The sequence below is a fragment of the Marmota flaviventris genome, chromosome 4 (genome assembly GCF_047511675.1).
Source record: "Marmota flaviventris isolate mMarFla1 chromosome 4, mMarFla1.hap1, whole genome shotgun sequence".
NCBI classification, from domain to species: Eukaryota; Metazoa; Chordata; class Mammalia; order Rodentia; family Sciuridae; genus Marmota; species Marmota flaviventris.
In genome coordinates this window covers 143,347,604-143,369,689 of record NC_092501.1, presented here as the reverse complement: position 1 = coordinate 143,369,689, position 22,086 = coordinate 143,347,604, and the positions used below count along the sequence as shown (strand labels likewise).

At 34.0% G+C, this 22,086-nt stretch overlaps 1 protein-coding gene across 8 annotated transcripts in view; it reads left to right on the top strand.

Annotated features, from left to right (window-relative positions):
* The window catches only part of Pan3 (poly(A) specific ribonuclease subunit PAN3), a 137,654-nt gene that overhangs the window by 12,474 nt on the left and 103,094 nt on the right, over nucleotides 1–22,086 (top strand). For 7 of the 8 annotated variants that reach the window (XM_071611580.1, XM_071611584.1, XM_071611583.1 and 4 more), the window contains 3 exons: nucleotides 14,559–14,680; nucleotides 16,192–16,258; nucleotides 18,298–18,368. In XM_071611580.1, coding sequence (XP_071467681.1) covers nucleotides 14,559–14,680; nucleotides 16,192–16,258; nucleotides 18,298–18,368 — 260 coding nt within the window. The remainder of the gene's footprint in view (nucleotides 1–14,558; nucleotides 14,681–16,191; nucleotides 16,259–18,297; nucleotides 18,369–22,086) is intronic. The other variant, XM_071611586.1, reaches the window with a different exon arrangement.

Below are 22,086 nucleotides of genomic sequence, written 5' to 3'. Positions count from 1 at the left end.
CTGGGATTGTAGGAGTGTGCCACCATGCCCATCTTCATTCACTTAATTAATAAACATTTACTGGTGTGTATGTTAGTTACTATATAGGTATTAGGCAAAATAAAATAGATAAAAGCATCTTCCCTTCACAGACTTTACATTTAGTGAGTGTGGCAGACACTATAAAAATAACTCCATTAATTTTATAGTATGTTGGAAGATGATGTGCTGTGAAAAAGGAAATAGGATAGAGTAAGAGGCAATGAGGATGTAGAAGTAAGGTTGAGTTGGTACATTAATAAATAGTGAGATCAGGATGAGCTTCATTGATGGAACTATTTGAATGTAGACTGGAAGGAAGAGAGCTAAGCTAGTTAAGAGGAAAAAGATTATCTTAGGCAAAGGGAATAGCTGGAGCAATGATATTAGAGATGGGGAATACCTGGCACATTTAGAAGGCTAGAGACAATTTGATGTGGAGTGAAGAAGGGGGAAGAGTTAAGACTTCTGCTTTTATTTTCAGTCAAAGGAAGTGATCTGATCTGACTTAGGTTTTTTAATCTGTTTTTTTGGTACCAAGGATTGAGCCCAGGGGCACTTAACCACCAAGTCACATCCCCAGCTCCTCCACCCTGCCCCTTGTAATATTTATTTTATTTAGAGACAGGTTCTCACTAAGTTGCTTAGGGCCTCGCTCTGTTGCTGAGGTTGGCGTAGAACTTGGAATCCCTCTGTTTCAGCCTCCTCAGCTGCTGAGATTATTGGTATGTGCCTCTGCACCCAGCCTTACTTAGATTTTAAAAGGGTTCTTTGGTGAGAGAGGGCAGGACAGAATTTAGAAAATTGTTTGCAGTCGTCTAGCTTAGCAGGAGATAGCAGTGTAAGTGCTAAGACTAGTCAGATTCTGGATACTTTTACAGATAGAACCAATCAATGTAACTTCATGTTGGATATAGATCATCAGAGGAGTTGATTGGGTTTCAAGGAAGTGGAAGGATAGATAGAGTTAGCATCACCTGAGATGGGAAAAGCTACAGAAAGAGCAGACATGGGAGAGAAGATCAGGAGTGTAGTTTTGAACAGGTTACTTTTTTCTTTCTTTCTGGGAATTGAACCTAGGGTGCTTTACTGCTGAGCTATATCCCTGGCTCTTTTTATTTGTTTTTATTTTTGATACAGAATCTTAAGAGCCTGAGGTTGGTCTAAAACTTGCAGTGTTCTTGACCTTAGCCTCCCAAGTCACTGGAATTAAAGGGGTGTGTCACTATGCCCAGCTTGAACTCGTTACTTTTGAGATATATATATATATATATGACATTCAAATGGAGATTTTGAGGCATTTGGAGTTCTTGAGGAATTTAGCGAATAAAAGATAGAAACTCAAGTCAGTGTTTGCATGGTGTTTTAGTCAGCTTTTTTTGCTGCTGTGACCAAAAGACCTGACAAGAACAATTAAGAAGAAGAAGGAAAAGTTTATTTTGGGGCTCACGGTTTCAGGAGTCACAGTCCTCCATTCCTCTGGGCTGGAGGTAAGGCACTTCATGGTGGAAGGGTGTGGTAGAGGAAAGCAGGCCAGGACAGGACATGACATGATCAAGAAGCCGAGAGAGATGGGGTTGTGGCTCAGCAGTAGAGCGCCTGCCTCGCATGTGTGAGACCCTGGGTTCAATCCTCAGCACCACATAAAAATAAATAAACAAAATAAAGATATTGTGCCCATGTATAACTTAAAAAAAAAAAAAGCAGAGAGAGAGAGAGCTCCACTCAACAAGGACAAAAATAAGTCTTAAAGGGACACCCCCAGGTCCCACCTCCTTTCGCTACCTGCCTACAGTTACCACTCAGTTGATCCCTATCAGGGACTTTAGTGCACTGATTAGGTTAGATCTCTTATAACCCTAACATTTCATTTCTAAGCTTTCTTGCATTGTCTCATAAATGAGCCTCATATCTGAACCAATAACACATAGCACTTAAAGCCATTGAACTGGGTGAGGTTATAAAAAAATATGATCTATCAAAACTTTGGAAATACAAATGTTTATTGATCAACCAGTAAGCCCCTTTTTTTCCTCCCTCATTGAAGAAAGACTAGGTAAATAACATTTGGGTTCTTCTTGTATGCCAGGCATAAAATATGTAACTATTCCTATCATTTAACACTTATAACTGTCACTTAAAGGCTAAGTAATTTCTCAAAGTCATATTGGTATTGAGGATTTAAATTGTTTTACCTCAAAGTTTATGCTCTTTCTAATGTATTGAGAATAGAAGGTAAACATTCCTTTTCTAATACAGCATATCCTACTAGAATTATCTGAGGTGTTTATCCAGTCTTTGCTAGATTATTCAAGTTAGCCACTATTGTAACAGTAAGGTCACTGAGGAGCTAAAGATAAATGCCCCATTTAAAAAGATGATGGCTCTTTACAAATCTTTGGTTATTTACAGAAGAAATAAAATGGCCAATAAACATCATACTAGCATTTCATTTCAGTAATGAAATACTGAGGTAATTGGCTTATAAAGAGAAAAGGTTTATTTTGGCTTATAGTTTTGGAGGTTCCAATCAGTGATTCATGGTCTCTGGGCCTGTGGAAAGTCAGCATATTGTGATGGCAGTGCTTGACAGAGCAAGACAGCTTACATCAACAGTTAGGAAGCAAAGATGAAAGAGGAAGACACAAGAGTTTCACTTATTTAAGTTTTTAAAGTTCTCAAAGTTCTCTTTCTTTTCCCAAAGACCTCTAATAGGCCCTATTACCACCTTAAGGTCCACACCACCCTGGGGACTAAGACTTTTAACACGTGGGCCTTTAGAGAATAGTCAACATTGAATTATAGCAGGTGTATAAAAGTTGAAATTAGATTAAAACAAGCTTTTATTTTTTTTTTTCACATCTCAAGTGGATAAGAGTAAAAAGATTACTGCTACTTAGTGATTTGTGGGTATAAGGGGAAAAGGCACTGGAGGTTGAACCCATGCTGCATATGCTAAACTTGTGTTCTATCACTGAGCCCCAGCCTAATACATTCTTCATATGAATTTATGCTGCTCTGACCTCTATAGAGGTCATAATTCATTAAAATTTAAAATATTCACATCCATTGACATAATTTCATGTTTAAACTTATCCTAGAGAAATACAATATATACATACAAGTTTTTTTTATTGCAGCTGATCTGAGGTAATGAAAAGTTGAGAACAGTGAAATTCCTTTTAACAGTCATCTCATCTATATAGTAGGTTACCATACAGCAGTTAGAATAAGTTATAGCTTTCTGTTCTGATAAGAAAAAATGCTTAAGATATAATGCTAAATGGAAGGTGGGGGGAGGAGTTACAAAATAGTATGCAAAATATGCTGTTTTAAAAGATGTATAAGATGAACATATGAGTTTGTTGGGATGAACCTAACTACATATATAACTATAAAGTTTTAATAAAACAATAAATAAAAGATATATAAGAAGACCTAAAGAAATGCATACTGAGTTGTTAATAAGTTGTTTCTGTGTTATGGGAGACTTTCATTTTATATTTCTAAATTGTTTTTATTTTTAAAATAAGTCTTTTAATAATCAGGAGGGAAAAATGAAACAAAAAAGGCCAGTGGTTAGTTTACTATAGGATCTAGCAAAAGAATTGGGAATGCTTGCAGTTTGCTGTACAGTTTCTCCATAATTCACTATTAACCTTCTCCTCAGTTTTCTGTGAACCATGGGTTTGGATGATCTTAAGCTGATACTTACATGACAAGTAAGCTGGTTTTAAAAATAAAATTTTCTCTCTCCAGTATTAACTTCCAAGCTGCTTTTCTGATAAAACAAGAACAATGGAAAACTTTTCAAAACATTTATTTCTTTATGGCAGCTTTTGATTGTGTAGGAAAAAATTAATAATATAGCAGTAATCTTGGGATATATTCCAAACTAAAGCTGTCTTTTATTGGAAGACTTTTTTTTAAGGAAATATTCAAATTTTTAAATATTTAAATTTAAAAGTGCTAAATAGCTTTTCTTAGGAGTCCAATTTGTTTGTTGTCAAGGTTATGGCAGATTCATCTTACAAGGCCTATAGTGTTCACTATTATTAGAACCAGCTGTTTTGCCAGAAATCTTGCTGCACTGCAGCTGCAGTTCCTTTCTGATTGAAAAGACTAAATAATGATGGATATCTTAATTTTTTTTTTTTTTAAAGCTGAAAACAGTGTACTGCATATACTCCAGTGGAACAGTGGGGTTTCAGTTGATTAGGATTTTTCTTTTTAAATTCTTACTAGAGGTATTGCTGTGGCTATCTTGGTGAAAAGGTGTGACAACTTCCATAAGGGTCAGTTTGCCAGAAAGACTGCAGTTTTTTAAATTTCTACTTTCCTCTCTGTAGGTCTGCTAATTTATGCAGATGATTGACTCTGCATTGTCCATGGTTTTGTTCTCTAGTTATCTATGTGACAAGAGAATAGGCTATATTATGGAGAGTGGTGCCAGATGATAGATTATGGCCACAATGTGAAGGCTTTTCTATTTTCTAGGCAAAGTAATAAGTGCTTTGATTAAAGTATGTTTTAAAAAGATAAACTGTAGTGGCTTTAAAAATTTAGTTTTTTTGTTTTTTGCCATCTAAGGATGGAGATGGGAAGACCATTTGGAGCTATCTTAAAACAGTTGAAGAGAGAAATGTGAAGGACTTGGTTTAGGGCAGTGGAAATTAATTATTGGAAGCACATTTGAGAGATTTGGTGATGTAACTACTTGATGGGGGTGGGGGATTGCTGAGGGAGAGAAAGAAGTAAATATAATTGTGAGTTTTTAGGTTAGAAGTATGAGTCATGGGGGCGGGGGATATAGCTCAGTCGGTAGAGTACTTGCTTCGCATGCACAAAGCCCTGGGTTCAATCCCTAGCACCACCACCACCAAAAAAAAAAAAAAAAAAAAAAGAAAGAAAAGCATGTGTCACATATCTAGTTAGAGACATTTAGTAATAGGCATTTGGAAATGTGAGTCAGGAGTTTAGAAACAACTAAGAGGAATGTTCTGTGGTGGTTTCTGAAGCCTTTGAGGTAAGACTGTTCAGATTTCAAATCTCTTCTCTGACACTTCACTACAATGAGTGATAATCATGTGTATCTGAAAGGTCTGTTAAGGTCATGCATATAAAACTACCTATAAATGGTTGTGGGTATGATTTTACCTATGTATTTTCTTTTCCTGTGTATTTGTCTAATCTATCTGACATATCCAGGAACAAATGTTTCAAAGCAGAAGGATGAGAGTTTTAAGAGGGAAAGATTGGTCTAGTCAGATTTCGATTACTAGAAAACTAGGTACGTGAACTGTATTGTTAGCTCTATGAAATTATCTCAGGTTGTGTGGGTTTTTCTTTTTTCTTTTGTTTTTGTTTTTGTTTTTTTTTGGTGGTGCTGGAGATTAGAACCCAGAGCCTTTTGCATGCAAGCCAAGCACTCTACCAACTGAGGTATATCCCAGCCCTCAGGTTGTGTTTTAATATTATGTTCTGTTCTTTATTGAGAATGAGTAAAAAAGTATTCTAAAAATCTGTGTTGATGATGTCATGGTTTCAGTGTACCATATAGGAAAAACCTATGATTTCTCTGAAGTATTTTTGTTATAACAAATTGGTATCTTATTTTATTAGGTATGTTACTCTGTTTTGCATTACTATAACAAAATACCTGTGGCTAGGTACTTTATAAAGAAAAGAGGCTTATTTAGTCCACAGTTTGGGAGGCTGAATGTCTAATAGTATGGTGCTGCTGTCTCAGGTGAAGATCCTCTTGGCTGCATCATATGGCTGAAGGCATTGAAGCAGTAGTTCATTTGAGAGAAAGAGAGATCACAAGGCAAGACAGGAAGCCAAAGAGCAGAGAGGTACTAATCTTGCTCTTTAATAGTAACCTTATCATGAGACTAATCCAAGGTCCCATGGGAATTACTTTAATTCCGTCTGAGGGCAGTACCCTCAGTGAGCAAGTCATCCTCTACTAGGTTCTACCTTTTAAAGGTTTCACCACTTTTTAATAACACCACACATTAGATCAAGCTTCTAATATACTATGGAGAACACACTCTAGTACTGAGTGAACAGGTTTTTTTTTTTTTTAAGTATATTTTTTTCCCCTAGCACCTTAGTATTGAACCCAGGGCTTTGTACATGCTGGGCAAGTACTTTATCACTGAGTTAATCCCCAGTTCTTTTTAATTTAATTTGAGACTAGGTCTTGCTAATGTCTTCTGTATGGCCTCAAACTTGTGATCCTTCTGTTTTAGCATCCCAAGTAGCTGGGCTTACAGGCTTCTGCCACCTTGCCTGTTTTCTTTGTCTTTCTCTCTTTTTTTTTATTTTTAAAATTAGTACATTATAGTTATACATACATAATATTAGGGTTCATTTTGACATAATTACACAAACATGAAATATAATTTGCTCTAATTCAGTCCCCAGTACTTCCTCTTTCCCTCTCTTCCTCTCCTCCCGTTTTCCCTTTCTTCTCCTCTCTTGATCTTTCTTCTATTATTTATGGTTTTGTTTTTTAAATTAGTATTTTATAAATAAAGGTGAATGAAATTCACTGTGGTATATTCATATATGTATATAGGATAGTTTGGTCAATTTCATTCTACTGTTCCTCCCTTTCCCCTTCCCTCCTCCTTCTTAATTGAATCCACTGATCTCTCTCCTTTTTTCCTGGAAATACCCTCTTCACCCTTCACACCCCCCACAACCCCTTTGGTATAGTATCTGCCTCTGTGTTTTCTCTTGACTATTAATTTCCATTTAACTTTTTTTTTTTTAATGATATACCTGTGTTGCATCTTTTGTGGGGGATAAAGGATAGAAATTTATTCTCTCAAAATTTGGGAAGCTATAAATCTGCTATCAAGCTGTGGACTGGATTGCCTTCTTCTGAGGGCTGTGAGGGAGAATCTATTCTTTGTGAAAGAGAACCTGACCTAACTTTTGATAGTTTGCTGGCAGTCTTTGGCATTGCTTTGTTTGTAGAAATATCATCCCAGGTTCTCATTTTACATGTTCTCCCTTTGTACCTATTCAAATTCACACCCCTCCCCCTTTATTTTCTCAGTTAGTGCTAAGGATCAAGCTGTAGGTCTCACACGCCAAGCAAGTATTGTATCACTGAGGCATACACTCAGGCCCTATATTTTATCTTTAATTGACACATGGTAATTATATATATTAGTGGAGTATGGTTTGACATTGCAATATATGTGTACCTTGTATAATGATCAGATCAGGGTATTTAGTACATCTTGTCTCTTCAGACATTTATCTAAATGTCTCATATAGTTAGTTAGTGGCAAAAGTTGACATTTCTGTCTAACTCCAGGTATTTCATCCTCTTCATAAGTAAATATGCCTAAAACATTTGACTCATGATTGATGTTCTCTATTACTAGGATCTCACTTCTTTCTGCTTGTCAGCAATATTGGTTAGGATGACTCAGACTTAAGTAGAGAATTGAAGATATGGACCTGGTCCCTTTATGACTCTTCACACTTTGTCATAAGGGCTAGAAATGTAGTGCAGGCATATATTACTTGTTTTCTTATAGTTCTCTTGGTCTTTTTGTTTGTGAGCTTTTAGAGAAGTCCAGCCCTTCAAACAGAAAAATGTCTTGCTTAGCCACCTACTTTGGGGTTGAGTCTTTTTCAAAACAAATCCTGTGAGGTTTATAACAGATGGGTAAAATGTACTAGTCTACCTTTTCACCATTTATATTAAAAATTTAAGAAAGAAAATTATGTGGAATATTACTCCTAGTACATTTCTTTCTTTTTTCTTCTTTTCCATTTGGGGAATTCAACCCTAGGGCACATCATCAAACTACCAAAAAGCTACTATCCCCAGGCCTTTTTTACTTTCTCTTTTTAGACAAGGTCTCTCAGTTCCTCAGACAGGCCTTGAACTTGTGATCCTCCTGCCACAGCCTCCCAAGTAGCTGGGTTTATAGGCATGTGCTTTGTGCCTGGTACATTTTTCTTTTTGTTATTGTTTCATCAGAAAGAATAGATTTTTATGAACAAACTAATAAATGGATACAGATGATGACCATAATAACTAACCATTTGATGAGCATCTAACCATTTAATGGGCATCTTATATTATCCAGGTATGCCAATATACTGTGTTATTCTCACAACAAACCGGAAAAGTAGGTATTATCTTTCTGTTTTTACATAGGATGAAAATGAGACTTAGATTAAATATGTTGTTGAAGCAGGCCTCACAATCAGCTGTGCTTGCTCAGTCTGTGACCATTTCACAATCTAGTAAAGGACAGTGCAGGTGATGGCTGAGGGGCTGCACTTGCTGTATTGTCATCATCTCTGAGTCTTAATATCCTCATTGGAAAAATAAAGTCAATAAAATATCATTTTTGGACTGGAGATATGGCTCAAGCGGTAACATGCTCGCCTTGCATGCGTGCGGCCCAGGTTCGATCCTCAGCACCACATACAAACAAAGATGTTGTGTCTGCCGAAAACTAAAAAATAAAATAAAAAAAATAATAATAAAATATCATTTTCATTAAGTATTTTATAAAGTTTGGGTGAGTATTTATTGTATCTTTTTATTGACTTAAAAAACGTACTCGGGGGCTGGGGATATAGCTCAGTTGATAGACAGCTTGCCTCACATGTCCAAGGCCCTGGGTTCAATCCCAGCACAACAAAAACAAAATGAAACAACAACAAAAAACCCCTACTCTCAGGAAAGTTGAATCAAAATAAATTGATTAAAGAATACAGAAAGGTATAAAGTATATGCAATTATACAAATATAGTATAATTACAGATAATTTAAATAGTTAGATAAGACAGAAACATGTAAGAATAAAGGCTTAAAGAATTGAAAATAGCAATATAAAACATGTCAAAAAGAATTACACTGCTCCCCCCCACCCCCCCAACAAGCAATATCAATGTTATCAAGAAGTGGAGGTTTTAACAGTTTAATTGGGGAAGACTTTCTGGAGAAGAGGGGAGAAAAAGCACTTATGATTACCTATGAGATAGGATGCTAAGTACTTTGCATGGGTTGATCCATTTAATTTTTCTACCACAACTCTGAGATAGAATTACATCCTTTTTAGATGAAGCAAAGAAACTTTTTTTTTCCCCCTCAAGATCATATAAAGAGTAAGTGGCAAAAGTTGGTGTTCCTGTCTAACTCTGTGTATTTCTTCTTTTTCATCATGTCTCAGTCTGGAATATGGAGCCCAGGTGTGTGTGTAGGGATTGAGTTTTTTCTAGATTGTAAAGTATAGGATTATTTTTAAGAATACAGTGAGGGGCTGGTGGTGTAGTTCAGTGGCAGAGTGTGTGCTTAGAATGTGCAAGGCTGGCTTCAATCTCTAGGAGAGAAAGAAAGAAGAAAATAGAGTGAGCATATAATTTGACAGAAGAGAGTAGTTAAATAATGTTATTCTTATAAGATATTTTAATAGGAGATATATGTGCTTATTATTTTAGACTGTGATCTTTAATGTTTTGGAAATAACGGTGTAATGTATTCACTTTTTTCCTTAGATGGATACCCAGTTGTTTTAATTCATTTATCAAATAATCTCTTTTTTCTCTGGATTAAAAGAATTAGCTTCTGGGGCTGGGGTTGTGGCTCATTGGTAGAATGTTCATGTAGTATGTGCAAGGTCCTGGGTTCAATCCTCAGACCACATGAAAATAAAGAAAATAAAGTTATTGTGTCCAACTACAACTAAAAAAAATATTTTTAAAAAGAGAATTAGCTTCATTGAAATATTATTTACATACCTTTAAATTGTAAATTTACAGTCTAAACAGTTGTACAACTTTCAAGGGTTTAAAAAGAATTTTTCTTTATTCCTCTTCCTCTTCCTGTCTTTCAGTGGTATTAGGGATTGAATCCATAGCTTTGCACTTGGTAGGCACACACTGTATCACTTAGCTATGCCCCAGACTTTTTCATTTGAGGCAGGTACTCACTAAATTGTCTAGGATGACCTTGAACTTGTGAACCATCTGCATGGCAAGCCTATTGAGTTGCTGGGAATATAGGCATGTGCTACAGTGGCTGGCTTTAAAAACAAAAATCAAGAAACTTTAAAGAACTTGCATTGTTTTTTAATAATTCTCCATTGAAATTTGCAGGGAGGTGATTTGGTTCTCATTTTATTATGGATTGTATTATCTCCATTTTATAAGCATTTGCCTAAGACTTTGTAGCTAGTAAGTAGATCCTGAGACTGAAATGTAGGACATTTTAGGAAATAGTAGTACGATAGTTGAGAACAGATTGTTGAGGGCTTGCTAATGTCAGACTAAAAATTTATATTGCATCACTTAGAGTGAGCATTATCTTGTTAGTGATCCTCCTCCTCTTTTCCTCCTTTTTTAAAAATTGACGGTGCTAGGAATGGAACTCAGGGCCTCAAGCATGCTAGGTAAGTGCTCTACAGCTGAATTATATCCCCCAGCCCTCCTATTCTTATAAAAGATGCCATCATGTTGACCCCATCCTCATGACCTCATCTAATTGTAATTATCTCTCTCTAGATACCATTAACAAATACCTCAAGACTCTGGCATTGTTATAGGAGTGGGGGTCGGGAAAATATCCAAAATGTCCTTGAAGTCATTCTTCCATTATCTGGATGAAAAGCAAAATTGGATTCCTTTTATACATACTAATCTCCTTGTAAAATAATTGCTTAGTGTTCTGTTCAGAACACATCTTTTTAGTTTTTGTGACCTGCCCAACTAAAAATTTTCCAAATCTAGGTTGTTTCCCTTTTGATTATAAGTTCTATCTTTTAACTTGTTTTCCTTACACTTTACTGGAAGTAGTGACGATAAGCCATGTAGCAGCCTCATACTTTGCTTCAATTTTCTTCTCCCAAACATCAGAGTTTATTGCTCGAAAGTTCTGCCTTATAAAAAGCAAATGTTAGAACTGTTACCACTTCTTGGTACCAGTTTCTGTACCTATAACAAAACACCTAAGACTGGGTAGTTTATAAAGAACAGAAATTTATTTCTTACAGTTCTGAGATTGGAAAGTCCAAGATCAAGTTGCTACCAGGTTCATTGGCTGGTGAGGGCTGTTCTGTTTCAGAAAAATTGTTGCTCCATCCTCACATAGAAGAGGCTGTCAAAGGACAAAGTTGTAGCAATTTAGTTTAATCTGAAGTTGGTTTTATTTTCAGTTCAGATTTGGATAGCACTTTATTCCTTAAAACAGAATAAGAATTCATTGGGTTAAGCAAGGGAGGTTGTTTTTTTTTAGATAGAAAAGCTTGAAGAAAGCTGGATGTGGTGGCATACACCTATAATCCCAGCTACTGATTCCAGCTGTTGAGGCCAAGGTAGGAGGATCACAAGTTGGAGGCTAGCTCTGGCAATTTAGTGAGACCCTGTCTCAAAAAATAAAATGGGTCAGGGATATAGCTAAGTGGGAAAGTACCCCTGGGTTCAATCCCTAGTACTGTATGCATGTATGCATGAATAAATAAATAAAAGTAAAATTTAAAAAATAATTAAAAGTCTGAAGAAAACCAGAACAAAAGAACAAAAAGACTGATCATTTCAAAGAGGAACCACAAGTCAGAATGATAGAAAAACAACTGGTTAACATCAGTTACTTTAAGTTACATTTTTTGTGTAAGGATTAAGGCAGGTAACTTCATTATTATGCCAGTTGAAATTGGCTTGATCCAGAAATTTTGTTGTCTCTATAATCCTGATATCCTGGAAATAAACAGTTAGTTTCTAACTTTAGTCAGGAAAGTTAGTACAAGTGACTCCATTTTGATTTTTAGAATTTTAAGACCACAGTTTAGTCTAAAACAATGGCCTCTTGTAATTTTTATTTAATAGGATAAACATATTCCCTTGCATATCTTTTATATGGACATTCTTCCCATCCTTGTGATTTAATCCCCTAAGTACCCTACCTCTTAATACAATTATATTGTGAATGAAGTTTCAATTTAAGAATTTTGGGGGAAATGTTCAGATCATAGCATATAGAGATATAATGTACAATAAGAGAGAACTTTTCTAGGGATAAATATTTAAAGTGGACTGCAAATATTATTCTGTAGATATGTATAAAGTTTACTTAAAGCTGATTACAAAAATATGTATTTGAAGGAATGAAAAGTTCTTAGATTATCTGTACTTGGTAACTAAGGTCAGTACTATATCTTATATTTATATAATTTAAATTTAAAATGTCCCATGAACATCTGATGAGTTATGGTAGATAGGGCATGTGACCGTTCTTACTAATTTTAAAAATATTAATATCTTCATAATCTATGTAGGATAATCTTAGTGATTTTTCAAATTGAAGTATCAGTTCCTTCCTTCCTCCTTCCCTCCCTCCCTCCCTCTCTTCCTTCCTTCCATTTTCCAAAACAAGGAAACTCAAGTGCAAGTCTCAGTGTGGAATGTTTACTTAAAAAAAAAGTGTAACTGTTGATTTCTGGACATATTATTTTTCCCACTCCCCCTTTTTTGTTAAATGTAGTCATTTGTTTCTGGTATGGAGCATAAGGGTTTTTTCTATCTAAGCTGTGTATCTGAAAGGAATGTAAATTGGTTTAATATAATGTAAGTCTTCACCAGAAATTTGGTTATATATCAAGACAAATTCTGTTTTTTAATGATAAGATATTATTAAATGATGGAAGTTTGTAGGATGATTTTATTCTCTTTTGACAAGTTTAATTCATTCATTTTACCAGTATTTTATGCTTATGAGCATATAAAGATCTAGTGGATCTTGCTTTCAAGGAACTTAACGTGTCTTAAAATACGACCTAGATTATAATTTTGTGAATTCTGGCATGTTCAATAATTGTTCTTGTAGCTTGTGTAAACTATGAAGGAAAGAGAAACTTGGATTTGAAATAAAACATTTATAATAGAAGTATCTGAAGTGAAAAGCATTTGAAATAAAAATGCCATACAAAAAATTGACTCTGGAATTGTGCTGTTATATTAAGTAGAATTGTTTTATTAAGAAAAGGTGAATAACAGATGTTACAAGGATTTTTGGTGGAATGGAGGAACTTTTTCCCTTATGGATTTCATTTATCATCATGAAAATAACTACATTATCAAAAAATCATAAAAGACTACCTCTTCAGTCATGTAACACAGATTGTTAATATCTTGATGAATTGATTGTCGTAATTTCTGTGTCGGTAGGTAGGCATACACAATCATTATATTATAAATAAAATGTTTCTTTTTAACTTTACATTATAAATATTTATTACACAAAAAATGGAAAGAACTAGCTCCTGTTTTCTTTCTGTTGCACTATCACACAACACTTCTGACTCCAGACATTCTCCAACTCTCTGGACATCACTTGACTGCCATATAATTCGGTTAAATGCTAATTACCCAGAATTAGTGCATATCCCACAATTTAAGGACTCAGTTCCACTAAATTGACCCTGCTCTTTTTCCACCTTGCACTCTTCAGGTCCCTGTTGCAAATAGTCCAGGTTATTCATACTTTTGTCTGACTTGGCTACAAATTGGAGTTTTCCAGGATCTCTTCCTTAAGTTTGCTAATTTGATATGATGGCTCACAGAACTCAGGGAAGTACCTTTACAGGTTTATTATAAAGGATAAAAAAAATGAATAGTCAGTTAAAAAGGTAGATAGGATGAGGTGTAGAAGGTTTCTGAGCATGGGCACTTGTCCCTATAAGATGTTGAATGCCACTCTTCAGGCTTGGTAGCTCCTTGAATCCCACTAATGGGAACTTTATATGAAGGCTTCATCACATAGGCCTGATGGGTTTTGCCTGGAGGAGATGAGGGACAGGGCTGAAAGTGCCAAGCCTGTCGTAGTGGCTCAGTCTTTCTGATGACCAGCTCTCATCTAGGAACCCTCTCCAAGAGTCACCTCATTAGAATAAAAGATACTCCCATTACCCAGGAAATTCCAAGGAATTTAGGAGCTCTATGTCAGGAACCAGGATCAGACAAATAATCAAACAAAAGGTTTACCTAGCACCCCTATTAAGTTAGGAAATTACAAGAATTTCAGGATCTGTGTGCCAGGAACTGGAGACAAAAGATGAAAGATCTATTTCTGTCATAATATCATAGACACATAGGATTATTTATCTTTATTATCTTTCTTTTCTACAATGTTTTATTATAGAAAAATTTAAACTTTGCTTAAAGTAGAGAGCTATTATGATGATCCCCTGGCACCTAGCTTCAAAAGTGATTGACACTTTGCTAGTCTGTTTTCTTTGTTCTCCCAGTTTTGTTTCATTTTCCTGGAGCATTTTAAATAAATCCTACACATTGATTACTATGATTTTAAATTATTTCTTAGTAGTCCATCAGTGGATATATGAGCATTACTAACTTGTAGCCAAGCAAATCTTATTTGATTTTGTCTTGTTTTATGAACTAGTAAATAAAATAAGTGTAGCAGAGATTTGAGACTTTCAAACTTATTTAGAAACACAAAAATAATAACATTTTGTCCTCTAAATACTTGAATTTTCCTTGTCTTTCAGTTCCTGGAATGGATGGAGGTGCTTTAACTGATACAAGTCTCACAGATTCCTTTTTCAGCACCAGCTTTATTGGAGTCAATGGCTTTGGAAGCCCAGTAGAAACAAAGTACCCCTTGATGCAGGTATTCTTAGTGTGACTTCCTATTGCACTAAACAGTGAAGTTTATTTTAGGGGTGGGGACCATTTGGAGATTTTGTTTATCTTAAATTGTTCAAACTGAGATGAGGTTTTACAAGGCATTGAGATGGGTGGGGTATAGGTAAGCCTTCTTTCAGGAATATCCTTTGTGTATAGAAGCATATAGCTGGCTTTATTTTAGTTAATATTTAAATTTTTAAATTTAAAGCTACAGTACTTGAGGCATGTAAATGTCTTTGAATTGTTTTTTTCTCTCCCATTTTGTTCTTAGTCCTAGCTTTTTCTTTTGTCATGTGACTGATGGGATGCCAAGAACATATTTGTTTACATTGTTTTTGTAGATTTATTTGGCAAACTTTTGTAGAATTGGAATAAAATTGGGAAGTATTCTAATGTTGTGAGTTGGAAAACTGCCATAATATTGTATATTATCCTTTCTTGTTTCTGTGATGCACTACTGGGTGGCCTTCATAATTGCAATAGGATATTTAAAAACAAAACTGTCTACATTTCAAGTTGGACTGACTTTGAGGGGTTTAGGAAGCTAATGCTTTTCTAAGTGATTTTAACTTATTTATGTAAAAGCTTAGATATACTGTAAATATGCACTCTAAGGGTCATTTGAATTATAAGCATTTATGTAAACATGCGCAGCCGTATACATGAATGATTTTATTTTTTTTTTAATGAGCAGTTTAACTTAATGTATAGTTAGTTATACCTTCTTTCAGTTGCCTATGAGCCACAATTTCAGGTGCTTATATATTTTACATTTCAACAACCTCAAGAACGTGGCCTTTCCTTGTTTAATCATGCAGAAACGGAATAAGAAGTTGAGTGACTAAGTTCAGAATTATAGACTTAAAACTGGAGCTGAGAATTCCTGACTTAAAATTTTCAAGGTATTGAGTTAGGTGTCATATATGAGGCAAGGACTTATGGGCATGAAGGGCCTTCCAGGATGGAGGGATGCAGAGGATATGGAGTAAATGGGAAAATCAGAGAACATGTTTAGAGAATTAATAAGTATGTTTAGAGAATTAATAAGTAGCCTGATCATATAAGCTATCAAACATGTATGAAGGATAATACAAATTAAGAGAGGATATTGGAGCATTTATTGACTTTACTACCGTCACTTTACACCCTCTTGGGTAGATATTGAAATTTATATTTTTATCAAAAAGGAAACTTGATAGTTATGAGTTAACTTACTAGCCCAGGCCAGTAAGTTTATAGACATGGCAATTCAAAATAGGTCTCCAACTTTGCATTTAAATACTTGACTAGTGAGCTGAATTTTCATTTGTGTTGCAGGGAGTTTTGAGTTAGATAGTTGTGATTCAGATAGCAAAATTTATAGGAAGATCAGTTTGTCAGTAAGGTGAAGGATGAATTGAAAGGGAAGAGGCAAAGAGGGCCAGTCGTAATTGGTTGAATACTTTTAATTTTGTGTTTTTCTATGACGCTATATATACATATTTTATTTTTCAGAGGATGACTAACAGTAGCAGCTCCCCAAGCCTTCTAAACGACAGTGCCAAGCCATATGCAGGCCATGGTAAGATGTGGTCTCTTTTACTTATGTGTGTATTTCTGATTCTAAAAGCACTATATCCTTTGTAGAGATTTTGAAAATTCTAAACAGGTGTAAGTAGAAAATAAAAATTATCTATTATCTCCTTACTCAGGTAATTGTGAAGATTTAAATTCCTCCTTTTTTCTATATATATGAATCTACATAATAATTAAGATCACATTAGACAGACTTCAGTAATGAGTGCTTCTCAATCACTATGAATTAAAATTTATTATTTATTTTCATAGTTTAACTTAACTACTTTTGTTTCTTTAAAAATAATTATTATATTCCAGGGGACTCTGTCAATACTCTGCATCATTTTTTGGGGGGTATATTTTAGAAGTGAAATTATTTTAAAAAATTATGAACATTTTAAAGTCTTAGATAAAGAATTTCCAGATATTTTTATGTGTTCTATCTTAAAAAATGTTCAATGATTATTTTTAAAAATACATAACAGTTATTACTCTGTATCAGTACAGTGTTAATAATTATAAATAATCATGAGAATAAGAATTTTCATATTATATCCTGTGATAGACATTTTATGTGCATATACCAAATTGCAATCACTATTTGGAAATTACAGTCTTATGCTGTGGGGAAAAAAGCAATATTTTAATGTTAAAGAATATTAAAATATCCTAGTATTCTAAAATATTAGAAACTATTTGCATCATTTTATATTTAATATTCTCATAGAGTTTAAATGCTGTCTTTCAATGATATCAAAGTTAGTACAAAGGATGAATGATATAATCATGCCTATTTTTAAATATCTTAAATGTAAAAGTTACATTTTTATGTAAAAGTTACAAAAAAAGTTACATAGAAAGTTACTAATGCTGCTTCTCTTTGCATTAGTAATTATTTAATAATGTTTGTTTTAATTCTAATCAAGGTTTAGACTAAAAATACAGATAGAAGGCAGCAGTCTGTATACTATAATCTACAATATACTTACATGTACACTGCATTATGAAAAGATTAAGAATCCTTTAAATGAGGGCATTTGTTGTTTTTTTAATAAAGCATTTCACAGATAGTTTAATGATATTAAAATATGTGTGATTTACTAAAGCCCAGAAATGAAGAGAAGCTGTTTCATCAGATCTCATGCATACTTTTCCAGAAACTTCAGATTTTTAAAATGAAAAGAGAGAATTTTATTTGTAACTGCTGTTTGCAGAACAATGCAACTTTAAACCTATCTTTTGGATTTTGTTTGTATTTTGAAACATTTAATACTTCCATTATTAAAAACTTAATAATTTACCTTATCTTTTAGTAAGAGTATCAAATATCTGTTGTTTGTGGACTAGAACTGGGCTCAGTGGTGCATACTTGTTATCTCAGCAACTTAGAATGCTGAGGCAGGAATATCATAAATTGCCAGCCTGTGCAATTTAGTGAAATCCTGTCTCAAAATAAAAAATAGAAAAAAGGACTTGGGATGTAGCTTAGTGGTAGAGTGCTTGCCTGGCATGCCCAAGGTCCTAGGTTTAGTCTCCATCACTGCTGGGAGGAGTGGGGGAATATACGGAATAGTTGGTAGAGTATATGGTTTTAAGGCCTTGATGATGTGTTTAAATCTAAGTCTAGATCAGAGTATGATTGATTCTTCCTCCACCTCTTTTTATCCTCCTCAGGATTTGGTCTCAGGAACACAAACATGCATTTACTATACGTAGACTTACTTCCTTCATTAATATACTGCCTGCCAATGAGAAGATCGAGATTTTTTTTCCTATATTTGATTTTTCTCTTGCCCTAATCAAGCAGATATATCCTAATATGTAGAACTTCTGAATAAGTATATACTAAATGTGGACTGAGTGAGGTATTCATCAGTTTTTGTTTCATTCACTCAGAAAATATTTGAACATTCACTATGTGTGAGAAACTGAGTGTAATTATTGTGGAATATGATTTTTATTATTATTGACAGGTTAACATTTATTAGATTTGGGGGATTACCTGAGTTGTCTGTGTGGAAACTTATATAACTTGCCTTCCAGATGCTCTAAGTTCACCTGCTTCATCCTTGTTTAATGACTTTGGTGCCCTCAACATCTCTCAGAGGAGAAAGGTAGGTTAATTGAAATTTGGGTAAAACTAATGAAATTTATAGGTGATGATGGGATTGTTACCTACATAGTATCAGTATTTTCTTAAGAGGGGGGAGAGCTTTTATGGACTGAAATGTTTTTCTTGCTGTTTCTTTATTCTTTTTCCTTACCTCATATGTGGAATTTCATTTGATCTTTATGCAAAGTATAGAGAAAATTTGTGAGAAGGGCCGAAATTCTGCTGCTTATTTTTGCTCATTCTCCTTTATCTTATTATATTATTTTTCAGATAACATCTAATTAAAAAAAATTTGTTGTAGATGGACACAATATCTTTGTTTTATTTATTTATGCGGTGCTGAGGATTGAACCCTGTGCCTGCGCATGCAAGGCACGCACTCTACCACTGAGCCATAAACCCAGCCCAATAACATCTAACTTAATGTTATAGCTGGCTGTGGTGTAAGAATGTTAGTCATGTTTTAACTTTAGTTTTGAGTACTTGGTCTAGATTTCAATGATTCTTTCCCAGTACAAACTCATTACAAGGCAAACTTAAAATTTTCAACATTTTGTAATTGGCCCAACTATTTAAAACCTTTTCATGCTGGAAAATTTAATTGGAATTGAGGTTAATACAACATGTGCAGATTTTCATGATATTTTATAAGAACAGATTTTGTGGCAAGTTGAAATGAATAGTTTAATGCCTTTGAGTCTTAATGAGAGTCCTGTTAATACCACTAGTCATTTAGAGAAGGTAGTCTTAACCTTTTTTGGTTAGAAATAGTAGCAGCTAAAGAAGTTCAGGAGCTTGTAGATCTTTGTAGTAATTTTTAAGTTATAACATTTTGTTTTCTAAGTAATAGAAGAAAGATCCCAAATGAAAGTATTAATTTTACAAAAAGTGATTTGAACTTAAAATGCTTTAGGAAAAGATCTGCTCAGAGCATAGCATAAGATGAAGTTTGGGGAGACTGGTGGTGATGATTTCATAACATACTTATTTCCAATTTCATTGAGTTATATATTAAATGTATACATTTTATGTGTCAGTTATACCTCAATAAAGTGGTTTTAAAAATTCAGGAAGACTGGATTTTTAAGGCAAAACAGATTTCATGGGGACAGGTATAATCATATTAACACCTCATGTACCTGATATTTTCCATTTTGAGACACGGATGAGAACAAGAGGTAACTAGAAAATACTTTAAGCAGCTAGACTTGATAGATTAAAATTTGTGGGTTTAATAGTATAGATTTTTTTCCCTTTTTTTTCTTGTAGTAGATGCAGATGGATAGCATGCCTTTATTTTGTTTATTTTTATGTGGTGCTGAGGATTAAAACTGGTGCCTCACATGTGCTCTGCCACTGAGCTACAACTCCAACACAATATTATAGATTTCTTAGAAGGTCTCATCAAGAATAAATTTAGTCTTGTTTTACATGGCTTTTCTCATAAGTTGAAAATGTTTAGTTTCTAAATATTCTATATGTTAGAAGTGAAAGAGTAGGATACAAGCACATCCATTGCCAATAGTGAGAGGAGAGTAGACAAAACCTGTCATTATGGAAGTAAACAATAAAATGCTCTAAGCAGATACAGCCTGAAATCAAGTTATCTGGAGCTCTTTGGGGGAAAATAGAAAAACCCTTAATTTGTCTTAGAGTTCCCCCAATGGCTTGTTTTTCATTTGAAAAATAATAATTAACTGTATAAGTAGTATTTCTGATACATGAGCAGAAGGTAAAATTAGAATGGTAAATGACAAAAGTATTCATAATATGAGAGGTTGGCTGAATATATTTTAAAGTTGAAATATATGACTTAGAGCTGCTGACATTTATTTTTGAAAAAGTAGTGAAAATAATTAGAGATTAGAAAAGGGAAGATTCATTGCCTATTTTAAAAATTTACTTTAAAGTAAATTAATAAAGGAAATGTTACTATAAATGTGTTTTCCTGGAATTAGGCTAATACAGGAAGTGAGCACCTGCTGTGATTTTTGAGGTCCTGACTCGCTGTAACCTTGAGCTAACTTTCTAGGCTGTAATCTTGTTTACCCATGAGATGACAAACATGTCCTAAATAGTTTTGGTGTTTTTCATTTTTAAAATGCAGTGATTGTATAAATTTAAAACATTCATGTGTCAGTCTTTACCTAGAAATTCGTAGCTCTTGATATTTTCTTTTAAAATAGTATCCAGACTAGGGATAGTTTTTCCAATAGTGGACCGTATTGTGTGGTATCTGTGGGTAAATGTTGCTTGTGTTTTTAAATTGTTAATGGTTAAGAAGGTATAAAATCTCCTGGTGTTAGAAATATTCTTGGCAATAAGAACATTGCATTTTATATACATTGTGAATTGCAGTCATATGGAGACTACCTGTTTGTCTTTTGTTGTAGTAATTCACAAAGTTTGTTTAATGATGCAGTTTCAGAGTTCATAAATAAAAGTTTATATAAATTTTAATTATAATTTTAGGTTTATCTAAGCAGACTATCATGATTACTCAGTGATATTTTGTAATGCTGTCAGGGAACAGGTAGTTAGCTAATACCTAGCACTTTTTCTTACATTGTCAGGTAAATTAGTTTCTAAAATCCCAGTTAGCTAATTCCCGTGCTCACTATTATGTTTGTTTTGCCTATACGGTGTGTGACATATTGGGATCAAATCAATCAAGTATCTTTACTGTAGGCAGTTTTACTTTATGATATATGAAAAATTTAAAAGAAAGGACTGATATTTTTCCTGGTTCCCTCAAATCTAATTGCAGAGGTACTACATGAGCCTATTAGAAAATAATACATAGCAGCATATTACTTAGTGCCAATTTAAATATCTTGTGACTGCAGAGTAGCAGAGAATTTTCCAGATCCATGAGAAATTATTGAGAAAAGTTGTTTTGACTTGGGTTTTTTGAGTGTTGAGGAATATGGAGAAGCTAAGCTACCTAGGTAGAAGCTCTATGCTTCATTACAAGTAATAGTGGTAAGAGCTTTAGGAAAAAACTTAATTCTTTTCTGAGTGTCATAAATAAGTAAGTAAATGTGGCTGAGGGCTTTAGTATCTTTAGGACCTTGTTGAAGGAAAATATAGGATGTGAAAAACAGTACAAACATGTTTATAGCCATTCATCTGGGTTGTCTTGTTAATAATAGGTTTGTGAAAAACTTTCTGAAGGGTAATGTATTGAGAACACATGTCTTAGGGCACTCATACTTGTAGTATTCAAGAGCCAGTGCTACTCTCAATCCATGATTTGTTATCTGTCTATAAGTAGGAAATAAATATTTAGAAACTTTTATAATAATACTTTGACATCCTAATATGATCATTTTTCTAGTAATTAATTTTTACAAATTATAGAACCATGATATAGAGGAAACTTTTTTTAAAGTAATCTTTTATATCAAAGTTTGAGAAGCATTGATTTTTTTTTCCTTTTATTTCCCATATTAGCATAATTTTACAGATAAAACCCATAATTTAAAAAATGTGTATAATTATTCTTGGCCAAGAATGATCATGGAAGAATTTGAATTGTAGCTTTATATTCTGTGGGAGAGGTAAGCCTTCTGAAACACTAGAGATGACTGAGTTTCATTTAAAATGAGAGTTAATACACTAGAGATGAATACATGAGGAAACTTTAGTACATGATAAAAATTAAAGCAGACCACTGGTATGAGAAGACTTGTATAAAAAGAAAGACTTGAGGGCCTCTA